The sequence below is a fragment of the Thunnus albacares genome, chromosome 4 (assembly GCF_914725855.1).
Source record: "Thunnus albacares chromosome 4, fThuAlb1.1, whole genome shotgun sequence".
Taxonomy (NCBI): Eukaryota; Metazoa; Chordata; class Actinopteri; order Scombriformes; family Scombridae; genus Thunnus; species Thunnus albacares.
The window spans coordinates 2,580,084-2,592,917 of record NC_058109.1 but is presented as its reverse complement, the minus strand read 5'-3'; the positions used below and the strand labels follow the sequence as shown (position 1 = coordinate 2,592,917).

Here is a 12,834-nt window from a genome sequence, read left to right as displayed (position 1 = left end):
TTATAACTTTAAATATCACAGGTTCAACTGGAAAAATCCAGGTGAGGGAAATGAATCAGTGATGTTTTCCACCTGCTAATCAGCAGCCACTGGGATGCCCCCCAGCAGCAACACCAGCAACACCAGCAGCAGCAGCTTCACCGGGGCTGCTAACAGATATGAGAGTCTAATGCTATGAATATGACACTAAACACAAAGAAATGTGCTCAGGAAGACTGCTCTTATGTAAAGTATGTTTATGTGGTATGTTTATGTATGTTTCTTTCTATAATACCTGATTTTGACAGCTGTCTGTATCACATGAGCCTGTTTGAGCTCGACTGTAGTGAACATCAGCTCAGCTCAGTCTTGTTTAATGCTGGTGAAGCTCCTGCGGTGCGACTACAGACTGACACGACCCCAGCTAGAACTGTAACACGGTGATGTAATTCTCAAGCCATCATTATGTCAGACACTTCGAGCTGATAGACCACACAGTAGAAGTGATGAGGAGGGGGGGGGAATCTAAATATATGCTGAAGGAAATCAGCCTCAATCATGGGTTTAGTGAGTGTGCTGTGAGGACAGCGGTCATTATCACACTTCACTTGGCTGTGATATATTTGGAAAAATCCTACAGGGGTTTATTTAACACGTCCACAGTTAAATTGACTCGCATCCCTGGAGAGCGGCGCCTTTTTCAGTAAGTACAGATTGGAATGACATGGCCTGACTGGAAATTTTACACATTAATAATGCATATTTCATGGCAACTTTATATCGTTGCAGCAGGATTACACTGAGCCTTATCTTGAGCGGCATGCCAATTTTAGAAAACCACAGTTTGAAGATGGGGAGGATTTTTAAAAAAAACACACTATATAGAATTTATTGCATGTGTAACTGTTGTCTAATGATGCTCACAAACTCTTGTTAATGACTTCAACATAGACACAATCATTTGCTGTGTGCTCTAATTTGTTCTGATATGAAAAACATAATATTCTATTTCCAGAGAAATCCTTTCTGGTAGACTGGACATTTAAATTGCCTGATAAGCTTTTGTCTTTTTCATGCAGTGGACCAATGCTTATTCAGACAGAAAGCATTTGGTTCACTCTATGAGGTAGAAACTGCAACTCACCTTGCCAATAATGCTTCCAACTTCCTGTGGGAGAAAAACACAAACAGGGAATGTTAAAATAAACACTCTCAAAGGATGGATAGATACACTCTCTGTCATCCAGCCACTTAAACGATAAGGCTGTCGATTTTTTCTTATTGTCAACAAATCTCATGTTTGGAGCCAAACCAACAATGAACTGATCTACTAACAAGTCTGTGTCTAAAAGCCTGATATATCTTATTCCTCTGTGCTGTAGACCTCCATAGTGTGAGCAGCATGTTGAACATTGGAGGCGTTCAGGTACAGGGTTGAGCGTAGGTCACCCAAGTTTTAGAAGCACTCAGAGCCCGATACACAACGACTGTAGTTACAGGTGATAAAATAAAGCTAAAAATAAGCTTTGGGTCACATGCTCCAGCTGTATTGATTCATGTAAAAGGCAGCTGAAGCAATTTCTGTGTAGACGTGTTACACATGTTACATATCTGATGGAAAAGTACGTTTCTATGCCAATGATTCTTCTTTCCGGTGAGTCAGTTACTTTTGCCAAATTATTTAGGGACAGAGCCCAAAAGGCAGAGGACCCTATTTATTGTATTTTGTGTGTTTGTTTGTTTCTTTCTTTATTATTATGCCACTTCAGACCTAAATTTGACCCCCTAAACATGCTCAAAAACTCACCAAATTTGGCATCATCAAGTCTGGTTTAAATTTGATAAAATGTAAAAATTGACCCCCAAAGTGCCGTAATGTGCTCTCTAGTGCCATCTATGCAACTAAAATGGCGGCCATGGCCTGTAGGAATGTTGTAGAGAGATCAAACCAATTCTCAATTATTCATTTCATCAAGACCTACAAATCATACACCCCTGACCTAAATCCAACAGGAAGTCCACAATTAGCCTTTCAAAATAAGAATTTGCCACAGTTTTGGCCCCCGAACAAACACTATCTCCTCCGAGGGCGTTAATGGTATCGGCTTCAAACTTTAATAGATGACTTATGACACTGTGCTGAAAAAAGTTAAAAACTTTGTAATAACTCGAACAGTTTGGATTTTATAAGCCCTCAAAGTTGCAGTGCCACATCACACCTTACAATGTAAAACAATGGGGAGGCAATCTATGGGCATGAACTTTGTGTCAAACAGAGGCTTCTGACGTCTAAACTATAAGTCTGACCACTTTCAAACCTGTATCAATGGAATCGCCACGAAATTTCCTACTATAAATGATTTTCAATGTTAGATTTGGCCAAAGTCATGGGATTTATGAGGATATTTCACAAGAAGCGTTCTCTAATATCCTCCTCTCCAACTGCTCCTGGTGATGTCACTCCCTCAGTGCTGTGAAACATTCTGCAATACACACTCATTATAAAATCACAGGAGGAGCAAGAAAAGACTTTAAAACTCACACTCTAATATCTCAAAAACAATAAAAGATAGAGAAAACATGTAAATTCAAGATTTGTAGGTCAAAGTCTCGTGACTCATTTAAAGTTCAAATGAAGTTTGTATCTAAAACTATGTGGAAGCAGTAAATGTTCAAAAAGGTGCAGGTTCGCTCACACTCTCCATTCAAATATATGAGTATTTTTCTGTGTCCAGCTGCAGTTACTTATTGTCTCTACACACCTGACAGTACACATGTCAATCAAACTTTCAAAATAAAAGCACACCACACTTGTAAGCAATATCCCTCATTTTTAAAAAGCAAAATGATCTGATCCAGACGAGCCAGAGTGCGAGGTCCCGACCAACACTGCTTGCAGCTTTAATTTTCTTTTATGTTTTGTCACTTTGTTGTCAGATTTGGTTGACTGGTGAAGTAGCAGCAGAAAGACGGACTGATATTTACCAAAATACTGTACATGAAGTTTTTATATTAGCAGTAAAGTCACAGACTGATCCTCAGTTGTACATATTTGTACATGTCTCCCTCCCTCCTCACCTTTCCGTGCATGAGGAGGCGCAGCGTGAGCGTGACCCCCATGGCCCCGTCTCCAAACTCCTGTTCACAGCTCATGGTAGTGGTGGTGGTGTGGTGGGTGGAGGTGTGGGTGGACTCTGCCGCTGGGAGACGCATGAAGGTCCGAGGCCCCCGAGGCGAATGGAGCTTTCCAGAACACCACAGAGAACCCTTTGGAGAACCTGGCGAGGAACCCTTGGAGAGCCCTGGAGCTATGAGAGGGGTGAGGGGAGGTTGGGTCTGGGGGTGGAACGGTGGGATGGAGCTGGTGGAGCCGGTGTCAGGGGTGAGTTTTATCCTCGTTCCTGTTTCTCTTTCAACTCTGTGGAAGGGAGAAAGAAAAGAGAGATGAGGAGAAATAATTGTGATGATTAAACGTTTCCAGGTCACATGAATGTAACATTTCTGATTCATTTTATTTATTGCATATTGTACTGTAAGTGCATCCACAGTGTCTCACCACATGCAACAGAAAAAACACAAGTAATTTCAGCTTGTAAGAGCCGCTGTGCTGCAGGTGTTGATTAATGTGACTCAGCAGATGCAGATTCAGAAACAAATAAAATGAATGAGGCAGTGATTTTGGACACAGTCGTGTTGGAGCTAAATGCTAACGTCAGCGTGCTGATGTTCACCATGTTCACTATCTTAACTTCACATTGCACAGAACAGAGCAGCCAGGTTAGTTCTTCAATGATCTTTCTGTGCTAATGTGTGTGAGATGCTTAAATGATTATCATGGCAAACTGTGGAGGCTAAATTAAAATCTAGACCACACTTCTTCTGAGGAAATCGAGCATATACTGGTTTCTGTTATACAGGTTTAACACATGTCAGGTCAGCACTGGTCACCTGGCAGCATCATGTCCACAAACAAACTGTATGATGAGAACTGTTCTCTATCTTGACAAGTTTGTTTTTGTTTTCATTATAATTTTGTATTGTCTTATTCACTTATTTCCTGATCTCTCTATATATGGCTTATTTTGCTTTTTCTAGTTGTATTGATTAATTACATTTTAAATTGCTGTTTGTTTTATTGTAGTTGTTGTTGTATTGACACCAGGAAGACTAGCGACCAATTTGTGGAAGCTGATGGAAATCCAAATAAAGAATAAAGAATACATTTGCTAATTAGCACTAAACATTACATACAGCATAAGGCTCAATGCAATGTTATTAGTTTTTAAGGTTTTTTTAAGGGTTAAATGGTGCTACATGAAAAGTTAATTGATTCTAATTCATCCTGAGGGGAGCATGAACATCTGATGGCATTTCACTTAAAACCATAAATGAAAACCTGTTGGTGGCGCCAGAGGAAAAGTCAGTGGATCACTAAAGTTATTAGGATTTATTGTCTGAGGACCATGAATGTTTGTACAAAGTTTCCCGCCACTTCATCCAGTGGTTACAGAGAAATTTCAGTCTCGACCAAAGTGGTGCACGAGCGCAACAGACACACCAACACTGACATCCACAGAGCCATGCTGCCAGCACGACCCAAATACTGCTCCATTAAAAAGGATTTGACAGTTTAGATTGAATTGTCTGTAAAGCAATTAAGGTCCCTACAAGTAGAGAAACAACACTGGTGAGTACGTGCTCATTTGCACTTTGTGGGTGTACATAGTCAAGTGTTTGCCAAAGCTCAGAGCTGACAAATGTGTGTGTTTGTATATGCGTGTGTGTGTGTGAGTGATTTCGTTGTAAACCAGCAGCGTGTTTGGCTCCATAGCCACGAGGCCTACGAGGCATTTCATTGATTCAACATCCTGAGCAGCATTCTGAAAGCACTGCAGGAGCGAGCTGACTCCGGCACAATAAGAGGTGTGGAAATTAACATAATTTCTCAAGTGTCAGAAGCTAGTCAACAAGTCAGCGCAGTAATTTAAAAATTAATTGGGAACTCTGTTTAAAAAGCTTAGGGGCTGAATTAAATAAGCTTTCGGCCATGGAAATGCCACTCAAGCGTGATGATACTTAAGCATTTCCTTTTACTCAAAGCCCCCTTCAAATAATAAAAAAAGAGAGCAAAAGAGAGCAGACTTCAGCCACTGCTGCATACCAAAGAGACGTTTTCACTCTCCTATGTGTATGTTGAGGTGTATGTATACACCTGGGCGAGTGTGTGTCGTACACATCCTTCTATGTACGTCTTGTACTTTGATCATTATTGTGTAAGCTTGAGCATCGGTCTTTCAGGACTCTGTCTCTATGCCAACCAGCATCCTTAGTGACATAAGGTACGCAGATGAATAAACAGAGGAACTGCTTCATAAATTGAACCATATTCTTAATAAAACTAATTAAAGCTTCATAAACCGGATACAAATTAAAAGTGAAATTATTTCTGATCCTTTACTTATTTCTCATGCTTTTAATCAGCATTTGTTGTCTACCTGTGGTTCTCAACACTATAATTATTACAGTACACCTGGTTCATCAAACTCCATTACTCCTAATGGTTCATTTTCCTTTAGAAAAATCTTGCCTATTGATGTTTTTCATGTGTTATGTGAGTTAAAAGAAAGTAGTAGTGCTGGTCCAGATGGTTTGGAAGCCAAATTTTTAAACATGTAGTAATGTATCCTCTTGCAGATTTATTTAACTTGTCTCTGTCTACTTGTTGAATTCCTCCCATATGGAATTGTGTCAGAGTTAACCTTCTTTTCAAAGGTCGAGACCCAATGTTAATAATTATTGACTAATTTTTTATTATTTGTACTATTGCAAAAATCGTTGAGAAACAATTTTTAATCAATTATCACAGTACAGAAATCTGTTCAATATTTTATCTTCACCCCAGTCAGGTTTTAGATCTAACTTTTCACCACGGCTCTTTTAAAATTCACTAATGATGTGTTGTCTTCCTTTGATAAGGGACAACTCACAGGTGCAATTTTTTTCTATCAATATTTCCGAGGTTTCTGATATGGATGATCACTATCTCCTCTTGTATAAGCTCTATACTATTGCTTTAACCCGTAATAGATAATAGATGTCAGTGTGTTGTCTTTCAGGGCTCTAAATCTGACTATTTAATTGTTTAAAAGCATTTGTTTTCAACAAGGTTCCACCTTGGGACCACTTCTTTTTTCTATTTTTATGAATGACTTACCTAAAATATGCTCAAATTGTCTTGTTCATCTTTATGCTGATGACACTGTTATTTACACTTCTAACTCTGATATATTACAAATCCAGAATTCTTTACAGCTCGATTTTAACTTTGTCCAAACCTAGTTTCATAGTAACAAACTTGTATTGAATAAGAAGAAGTCCTGCAGTGTGGTGTTTGGTACATGACATAGTCGTTCATATCCCTTTGATTTGAATATCGACGGCTGAAGAGCAAAACCTCCGATCTGAAAAATGCACTTTTTTGAGAAAACTAAAAAAAACTTGTTTTTATGCAGAATGCTATTTGTTAAGGATACCCAACACATAATACACTGTTTTAGAACTATATTATTATATTATGTGTTAACAATACCGACTAGGTATTAATGCCTCGCAAAGTGCAGATTGGAGATTTTGCACTTGATGCAAGTTGGAAGAGGTTCTACAAAACGATGCTCTAAATTCAGTTAATAATTTAAATTAAATTAAAAATAAAATTAAGTTTGTTTTCAGGTAAAAGGATGTAGTAAATGTAATAGTTACTACATTGTAGTATACTAGGGTCAGAATTCCTTAAATTCAGTGTATTTGCTTCCTCGTCCGCTGGAAATGAATGCTCAGTGATTCGTGCTGTAGCCTCTCTACACATCCTGCGTTGTGTTTTTGTTTTGTTGTGTGACTTTTCTGTCACAACGAAGGGCGGGATTATCTAGCAGAGAGTCTGAATATGAGCAGCCTTCCTCGTTCTCATCATCCAAAGTGAAATCCGCCAATCAGAAAACTCTGCAGATAGGAGGTTTTGCGCTTTGGCCATTGATATTAATTTTGATGGTCACCCCTTGAGAAAGTTGATCTGTTCAAATATCTTGGACTTTGGATTCACCCTGAGCTCTCCTTTAAACCCCACATTGATTTTTTATAATAAATAAGACCATATGGTTGTCTGAGTTCACTTTATCTATCAATTAATTGTTTTACATTTCAATTCAGGAAAAGAATAATTTCTCCGTTGACCTTTTATTGAATATACCGACATCATCCATCAGAACACCTCTGACACTCATCTTAGGCCCCTTAATGTTGTATATAATTCCCTATATAGATTTGTTTTGAGGTGTCCGTATAGAACTCGCCATTGTTTCATGTATGAATTGTTTAATTGGTTGAAGCCTAAATCTAAAAGGCAATTTCACTGCGTTCAGTTCATCTTCTAATGTGTTTACTTTAATTGTCCTCCCAATGTAGAGCAGTTTTTAGTTTCATATCCACTCAGACATGCAATATCCCTCTTTTTTTTTTGTATCCAGAATTTTCAAAGAAGTCAAATGCAGATAATTTCCAATAAAAAGCTTCATCCGACTGGAAAAACCTTCCTGTTTTTTCTGAGATCTATTACCTCTTTCCACTGCTTCAGGACATCTTTATTTTCTCATCTTCAAACAATCTGTTTATACTTCTAATTTGTGTGTACTTACAATCTACAAACTGCTTCAATTGCTCGTCATGCTGATGTAATTGATTTATTATCTGGGTCATTGTAATTTTTCTTGTACAACAGCTGAGGGCCGGGGATGTGTCTGTATCTGTGTATTTAGAGTGTATGCTTGTTATGTAATGCTGTTTTTGTTTATATGTATGTGTTTTGTATTTGTGTCTATAGGATCTCCCATGAAAACGAGATGCTACATCTCGAGGGGCTATCCTTTCAATAATTTCAAATGTATATACCTGTGTGTGTGTGTGTGTGTGTTTTGGAGTGTAGATGCAGGGGATTTGGTTGTTGTATGCTCTTAAAAGTGTGTGTGTTTTTTTTGTGGACTCCTTCAGTATGCATCTCCATTTGCACTGTGAGCGTCTGGATCTCCCAATCTCATAAAAAATATACACTCTGAGCCAAAGTAGGTCACAAACGCGATGCAGGCTGTCTGGCACGCTAGACGAGTAGCGTCTCATGACAACATAACACACACACACACACAGAGGGAGGGAGGTTGCTTTAACTTCAGAGAGAGACCACCTGAGAAACAGAAAACTGGCGAAAGAGACGGGTGGAAGGAGAGCACAGAATAATAAAAAGAGGAGATAAGAGGGTGATGGAGAAGATGAATGACAGAAGATGCTTTATACGACCACCTGGTAAGAGAGAGAAGTGGCTGAAACGGTTGTCTAAGCGAGTGTCTCATCCTTTTCAGATGAATTCACTTCTGCAGAGCAATGGTCAAAGTGTATCTTACAAGTAAAGCCTGATATATCTTATTCCTCCGTTGTTGTCCAAAAACTGGGTGACATGTTCCTTCATCATGAAGAGTTTGGTCACGTTAGTCTGTTTAGAAACGGCTCCACAGATATGTGAAATTAGAAGTTTATGTGCTAGTGTTGTTTAGTAATTATTAAAAGTATCTTCCAAACCCCTTTTCTACTTTTAAAAAAAACTCTTTAAACATTTTCTTTCACCACCAAAAGATCATTTACTATCATAGCAACAGGAAAAAAAAAATGTTTTGACCTTGAATCTTTGCCAATAAAGTTTTCAATATGGCTGCTAAGGAGATAACTGTAAAAGGTTTTCTATCAACAAGCAATGTTTTTCTGCAGACCAAAACCCCTATGAAAGATAATAACATTAATAACAAAGGAACACAGAAAAAATAAATAAATATTAAAACAAAAAAAGACAAATTCACTCAAAATCCAGGCAATAAATCTAAAGTAAGCTCACCTCAATAAAAGACAGAAGGCTGTACAGTAAGACTGAGGAACAGGAAAATGCCTGTCTCTGTGTGTGTGTTTTGAGAAGGAACTTGAAATATGCAATAAATGTGCAATCCTATGCTTACTTTGAAGCCAAAAGGTGTCCAGAAAAATATTTTGTGGTTATTTTTCTACTAGAGTGATCCATTTTAGAGTAATAAACTCTGTTTTCCAGTATGTACCGTTCCAAAACAGCATGTAAGCACGTCACTGTCTGGAAATTTTGTGTATTCTGTGTAGTCTGTCGGACTGCTTGGGTATTTGTGTGCAGTGGAGTGTGTGTGTGCAGTATGTGCTTGGTTGCATGTATTTGAAAAGATGCATTTACTTTTTTCTGGGTAATGTGTGTATGTGTGTATGTGCATGTAAGCTTGTGTGTGTGTGTGTGTGTGTGAGAGAGAGAGAGAGAGAGAGAGAGAGAGAGAGAGAGAGAGAGAGAGACAGATGCAAATACAGAACATATGAATTATTGAAACTCTTTGAGATGCTTCAGCGTGGGGTTAAAAACCAGGTCTCCCATCCCCACTATGAGTCACGTACAAACACACACACACACACACACTCACACACACACACACACACACACACACACACACACACACACACACACACACACACACACACACACAGAGTTAACATCTCCATGGACCTGTCCTTGTAGAAAAGGACTCGAGGGAATAAGCCATGAATCAGCCATGCATGAGGTCAGCACTGATAGAGAGAGTGGGTGGTGTGTGTGTGTGTGTGTGTGTGTGTGTGTGTGTGTGTGTGTGTGTGTGTGAGTGTGTGTGTGTGTGTGTGTGTGTGTGTGTGTCTGTGTGCAGACTTGTAATATTCACATTGTGGGGACAAACATCTGTTAAAATATAGCAGAGGTCATGGATCTTTCTACCTGTAGTTACATTACAACAGCTTATTTGTTGATTTTACAGAGTCTCCTGGTTTATGTTTTTTCTGTCATTATATCAGTTGCTAAATATGTTGTATATGTTGGTGTTTGCATGTTTCTATTGGATTAGCAAAAGCGGTTTCTTCATTTTCACACATAACAAATGGAACCGAACAGTGAAGGATGCAATAGGAGGAAAAGTAGGTCTTCCTGCAGAAAAGAACAAACTTTAAAGTACAAGGACATCTAGACATCATTTCTTTCTCTTTTGGGGATACATTTCTTTATTGAGATTTAATCGTAATATATAGGGCTGGGGTTACAAAGTGAGTGTAATGACAAATGTCCATGCACTAACAAAAATAAGACCTTATGGATGAGCAGATCAACTGCATTAAAGATTCTATAGTAATAACAGCTTGTTATCAGTATGAAATATTTTCTGTTTTTATATGGTGCATATCATTTCTTTATGGTTAAAGTGAGATCAGCAGGGCTGCCAACTCTCACATCGACCGTAAGACTCATGCAACTGACACTTTTCACACGCTCTCACGCCACACATCCATTTCCTCACACACTGAAAAACAAATTCATAACTTATAATGTTGCAGTATGAAAAAAGAACACTGACAGCGCACAGACAGACAAGACAGAGCAGCACAGCGTGACAGCAGCACCGTGCAGCAGCGAGTTATTCAAACCATCAGGGGGAAGCCAGAAATATACACAAATCTATTATATTGTGATTTATTCCCTTGCATGCTGCTCAGAGTAAGTAATCTGGTAAGTAGTAATCAGGGTAATCTAGTAATATAACAATAATTTAACATTATACAGAGTGTCCAACACGGTCTAGACTGTGCTTCACCACAACTGGCTCTAATCAGTGCAGCTCTGAGCTCAGGTCACCAGGTTAGCTAAAGCTGTTTCTGAGGCAGAGCAGGGTTGATTGGGATGAAAAACTTTTCAAATATGAAATAGTCATTCATCTAATAATCATTTCCTGTCCTGAGGGTGCGCCGCAGTGAGAAAGTTGAACCAGAATCAACTTTTGGAGAAATGCAACCTGTAACGCTGCACAACCCTGTCATGAGGGCAGACAAAAACATTACTAGGAAGAGGGGAGGAAATTGCTCTTCGTTTGATAACGTTAAAAATAAAGTTAGGCTTTGCTGACGGCTTCCCGTCTCATTTTAAAAAAGACGAGAGAGAGAGAGAGAGAGAAGCAGTGGTCGAGTGAGCTAGAAAGTGGATGTGGAGAGGAATAAAACGTTATTTTCTGATTGTTTCACGGCGGTTACAAATAAACACACCCACACCCTGCACCTCCACGCAGCCCTGCAGAGGTGCTGCAACGCCTGATAATGGTGCCACAGCCGCTAAATACACCTGAACTATGAGAATAAGGTAAAATTGTATAAGAATGATTCTGTCCCGAGCTTTTTGATGTATACAAGCGGTTGATCACTGTAACCGTGATCACTATAAGACGGTTTCCACTGTATTTGGATCGACCAGAGAGACAAAAACCGGAGTGTCAGATGATGGGAGCGACACGGTGAGGAGCATAGATATGTCTTATTCTATGTTTTGAAGAAAAATATGTTTAATATCTGGAGTACATATCAAAAATGCTCACCCCCCCCCCCCCCTTCCATGGGAACAAATCTCACTCCAAGCTGAAGTCAAAAGTTGGCAAAAAAAACCAGTTCAGTACAGTTCCAGATGGGATTCAACTTAGAAGAGGCGCAACAAAAAACAGGTCATTCTAGCTGTAATTATTACTGGAATGAGGGTGAAAAATATTGATTGAAATTACTCACCAGGGCAGTAAAGGTAAAGTTTGGTGTTAGACATGTTGTGCTTGTGATTAATCTTTGGATAATGAATGTAAATCCATGCATTGTCCTCCTAAGAGATAAAAACTCTTCACTCCCAAAACTTGAACCACACCAGCAGAAATGACGAAGACTGTAAAAATAAGAGCTCGTAGGCTGTTTGAAACCACATTAAACGTTTGAATTATGTAAATCTTACAGATGTATGGGAGTGATGATGATTGTAATGACAATAATGATGATGATGATGATGATGATGATGACAAGTCACACACATGGACACACAAACATCACCTTCTCATAAATTCTGTCCCACATCGCTGACGTCTAAAGGAGCTTTTTCTTCTTTTTCGTCTTCTTTTTAAAAATCAATTGCAGAAAAACATTCTCGTCCTTCAAGGCCAGAGCTCTATTACTGCTGAAATGAAGCAAATAATTCTAAACTTTTAGCCTTTATAAAGAGACAGTTTGTGTGTAACTGCTACACAGGAGAGAGGGAATATTTTATATTATTGTATTGCTCATCATTAACTGTAATAATTTGTCCCAGTATTTAGTTTAGCTATGAAAGTGTTCTCAATTTATTAGCATTGTGGTCATATTTGCACATACTTAAGAAACACCAGGTGCTCTCCCTCCCTGTTGGGTATCATCGCAGTATTGTTTCAGGACAATACAGCTATTCAAGCAGTTGACGCCAGCGGTTGAAATCCGCGACTTGTCTCCTAAATTATTCCCTGATACCTCAACACGCTGTCCTCCCTTCTTAATGATGAGCAGTTTCCCACAGGACTCAGCAACCAAAGCTGCTTTCATATCAGTGTCTCCAAAACAAGTCAAGGAAAATTGTTGTGAAAGAGATGACCTGAGAGGAAGAGGGAGTCTGTGTGAATGTGAATACAAAACAGAGAGGGAGAGAGAGAGAGAGAGAGAGAGAGATGAAGAGGGAGTAAACACAAAGAGAGGCACATGAAGAAATTCTAGACAGGAAGACAAGAGGAGAATCAGAGAACAGAAACACCGAGGCGGAACACAGTCTGAATATATTTCACGGCCATACGGTGAATCATGGTATTGGATTTGATTACCAGGTGGGCAGGTCTGATTGATTCTGGCCGGCAACAACTAATTTCGAAAAACTGATTGGATTAAACGCTG

General features: G+C 39.0%; 1 protein-coding gene across 2 annotated transcripts in view; it reads right to left on the bottom strand.

Moving 5' to 3' along the window:
* The window catches only part of LOC122980362 (poly(rC)-binding protein 4-like), a 179,759-nt gene that overhangs the window by 85,950 nt on the left and 80,975 nt on the right, over positions 1 to 12,834 (bottom strand). The window contains exons 3-4 of one of the 2 annotated variants that reach the window (XM_044348301.1): positions 3,058 to 3,397; positions 1,124 to 1,147 (exon numbers count right to left, since the gene is read on the bottom strand). In XM_044348301.1, the coding sequence (XP_044204236.1) occupies positions 1,124 to 1,147; positions 3,058 to 3,192 (159 nt within the window). In that variant the 5' untranslated portion in view covers positions 3,193 to 3,397. Of the gene's footprint in view, positions 1 to 1,123; positions 1,148 to 3,057; positions 3,398 to 12,834 lie in introns of those variants that run through there. The other variant, XM_044348302.1, reaches the window with a different exon arrangement.